Raw genomic sequence first — 3,487 nt, forward strand, 5'->3', positions numbered from 1 at the left:
CTGCTGATTTATATTATATTATTAACAAATGACATTAGTTCCTATAAAGTTGGAATTTATTTTTCTACCTTTAGGCTTTGGACTGCAAATCTATTAAGAAAGTAAATGTTAGAGAGTCACTTAAACGAAAACAAAAAGATATCAAAACTTCTGATATGCATGATGAAGTCATAAATGCTTAGGCACGTTTTTCACTTAGACAGGGTCATTTAAAATACCACCTTTATCTCCAACCTGGAGAGCTTGAGGAAGCTGTTTATTTGGATTCTAGGCTCTAAACAGCTGGAAATCTCAACTGCTCTTTCTACAAATTTCTGGTTTTTACAACTTCCAGGCCAACAATAAAAAATCCCTCAGGTAAAAAGATTTCCTGACATACTTTTTCCGGTATGTGTTCTGGTATGATTTAAAGCCATCATTTGTCTGCTGGGTGGAACAAATGCCCTGGGTCAAACAGCCCCACAGAGCAGCTCTGCTATTCTATTGTCCCTGCTTTAGTTAACTAAAGAGAGCAAATTCCAGTTACCAACAGGTCTGCATATTGAACAAGACAAACTTTCTAAATTTTACTTCCACTTTGCATATATTTGAAGAGAGGAAGAATCAGTTTACATTTAAAAATTCATTTGCTATTGAGAGATTTGACTCAATCTCAGCTGCTGATTAAATGTGTACATTATAAACAACAGATGGCTGAAGAAAACATGGCATCGCTAGCAGATAGCAGACTCCAGCCTCTACAATTCCCTCAACATGTGTTAAAAATTATTATGGATTAAAAAAAATCAATTTATTGAGGGATTAAAAAAGAGAGGAAAAAACCCAAACCAAACAAAAAAGAAGATCACAGGAGAGAACTCAGTTACCTCAACTGCTCTGGATCCAAGATTGCAAAATGCAGAGCAACAACATACTTCCTTGCAATCGCTTGTCTTTGTGCGATAGAGAGGCCAGAAACCAAACCCCACATTCAGGCAGTCAGTGTTATAGGTGAAAAGACAAGCTTCAAGTACGCTTTGGTCTGCTTTGTTTAAATATCCTTCATAAGCTAAAGGACCACAAATTTCTACAGCAAACTCCCATAATTCTAAAATGTTCAAAACCAAGTATTTGGGAATGGGGAAACACTTGCAATTCTGCTAGACAGTAGGCTGCCAGTGAAAATGCAAACATGTTGTGATGCTGTTTTTTAGCAGCTGAGAATGTTCTCTCAGTTAACTAAAATTTTTTAAATACTTGGTCCAATATGTCTTTTTGAGTAAATCAGAAGAACACTTAAGCATAAGGATGAACAGAGAATATTTTACAATATATCTTCCACTGGGATGTAAGCCAGAGTGTAACCTACAGAGAAGGAAAGGGCTTGAGGAAATTCCTGGAATAGTAAGCCATTCAGCTGCAAGCTATAAAGAAATATATGGCAACCCATTGCTTATACTGAACATATGCTTTCAAAAATCATTCATATTTATCATCTCTTAGTAATAGTTTTCATGTTTTATTACCAACATGTTGTATAATCAAGAATTGGAAAAGCCACACATTCCAAAGAAAAGTCTGTAATTTTCCTTAATGCAAACATACAAAACTTCATAGTACTATTGATGGGCCTGATCCAACCCTCACTGAACCAGTGGGAGTTGAATGAGCCCCTCTGTGCACAGGAAATGAATTGAAATTAATGAGACTACATATGGTTTCAGGGTAATTTATGCCTTTTTTGGCTCTTAATATTTAAAAGACCTTAATCTGCTTCCACTTGCATCAATGTTCAACTCCCCTGGCTGAGCCAACTCTACTCTGAATGTATAGCTGCATGAACAGAAGGAAAAGAAAGGCTATTGTATGTTTGCAATTTACTGTACCATTCTCTAAGATTCTCTTATCTCTACGTAAGGTTCCTTGTTCCTTATTTAGTTTTAACCTTGTACAATTTTCTTCTAAGTCCAGGAAGTGACGTTACCTCTCGTCCCCTTATCTATCCAAACCCCCCTGGATTGTACACCAGGCTGCAACAGACCATACACAGACTGGATCACACTCCATTAAACCTTTGAGAATAAGTTCTTTGCTGACAAGCTCTTTTCACAGCACCAGGACAAGCTGGGCCTCAGCTGCTGACACCTAGTCACACTGAGAGGTCAACAACAGCTTTCTAATCAAAGCTTCTCCAGCATGGTTTTTGACTTTATACAACAGTGTAATTGCTTAGATTCACTCAGAAAGTTCCTGAAAATCTGCATTTATCATTTTTCTTTTCTAACAGAATTCCATAGCTAAAGCTGCTTCCAAAGAGTTGGCCAGTTTGTACAACACTGAATATACATATGGTCCAGGAGCAACAACAATCTGTAAGTATTACATAAATATACTGACAAGCTATATTAAGTACTCCTAGGACTATAAAATGCAGTTTTCTAGTGATTCGTCTTCCTCTAAGTAGTCCCCTTCTTCCTTCACATGCATATACAAAGAGGTATATATGGGACCTGTCATTTCTAAATTATGGGATAATTTATTCCCAAGGGATTCCAGGAAGTGTGTGACCCCCTGGAAAGTCAAGTGATGTAGTAAAATGTTTATGAATTCACATGCATAGCATGAATTCCTAAATCATACACAGCTTAGATTTAAACATAAAAACCTTGACCTGAGATTTTCTGCATTTCCAGTATCTCCAGTCAAAGATGATGTGAGTCCTTTGATTCCACTGTGTGATGTGAATCCTCCAACCACTCTAGTGACACCAATTTCTTTTACTTTGCATTACATTCTGAGACACATACTGATTACAATCCTATTTGTAATTTGTAATGACTAATTATTCTACCCTTCTTGGGAACTCAGCTGTGGATATGGCCTCTGCAGTGCTAAAAGCCAAGTCAAGGTTATCTCAATATCTCCCATATTTAAGATCTCTTAATTACTTAAATATGGAAGCTAATTTCTCTTGCCTGTTTCTCCTTCCTCAAATAGTTAACCACCCCCTCCCAAACATTTTAAAAATTTTCTTCCAATTTTTACAATATTTTTGGAGCCTCTTCCTTTAGAAATGGCAATTTTGGAGGCTCCTTCCTTAGCAAAAGAGACTGTTTTTATCGGACTAGCTACTGAAAAGGGAGGGTACTATCTGTCCAGCAGAAAATGATGGGGCTGAAATTCCACATATGCAATTCTTTCCCATCTCTGTGAACCTCAAAAAGCCACTCAGTGAGAGGGCATTAGCTTCTTATAACAAGTGCTTCTAAACACCCCATGCAACTATGCCATTCTCCTGTTCCTTAGTCATTTCTCCTATGGTTTCCCCACAAGGAGGGAGCAGTTTAGCTTGCTTACATTTGCTTGCACAAATCAGCTGGAACAAAGCTCATAAAAGGCCTAAAATCATAGCAACTTTCTCATGAGCAGGATAAATCAATCAATTTACCAAATATTTCTTTTTATCTGTCCTTTCTGCACTCCTGGCTATGTGACTTGACTCCAAAGT

The 3,487-nt window shown here is 37.3% G+C and overlaps 1 protein-coding gene across 1 annotated transcript in view; it reads left to right on the plus strand.

The window, feature by feature from the left end:
• Positions 1 to 3,487, plus strand: part of CPB1 (carboxypeptidase B1) — a 17,968-nt gene that overhangs the window by 14,213 nt on the left and 268 nt on the right. The window contains exon 10 of the mRNA XM_005427986.1: positions 2,267 to 2,351. Within this exon, the coding sequence (XP_005428043.1) occupies positions 2,267 to 2,351 (85 nt within the window). The remainder of the gene's footprint in view (positions 1 to 2,266; positions 2,352 to 3,487) is intronic.

This window comes from Geospiza fortis, unplaced genomic scaffold (assembly GCF_000277835.1).
Source record: "Geospiza fortis unplaced genomic scaffold, GeoFor_1.0 scaffold19, whole genome shotgun sequence".
Taxonomy (NCBI): domain Eukaryota; kingdom Metazoa; phylum Chordata; class Aves; order Passeriformes; family Thraupidae; genus Geospiza; species Geospiza fortis.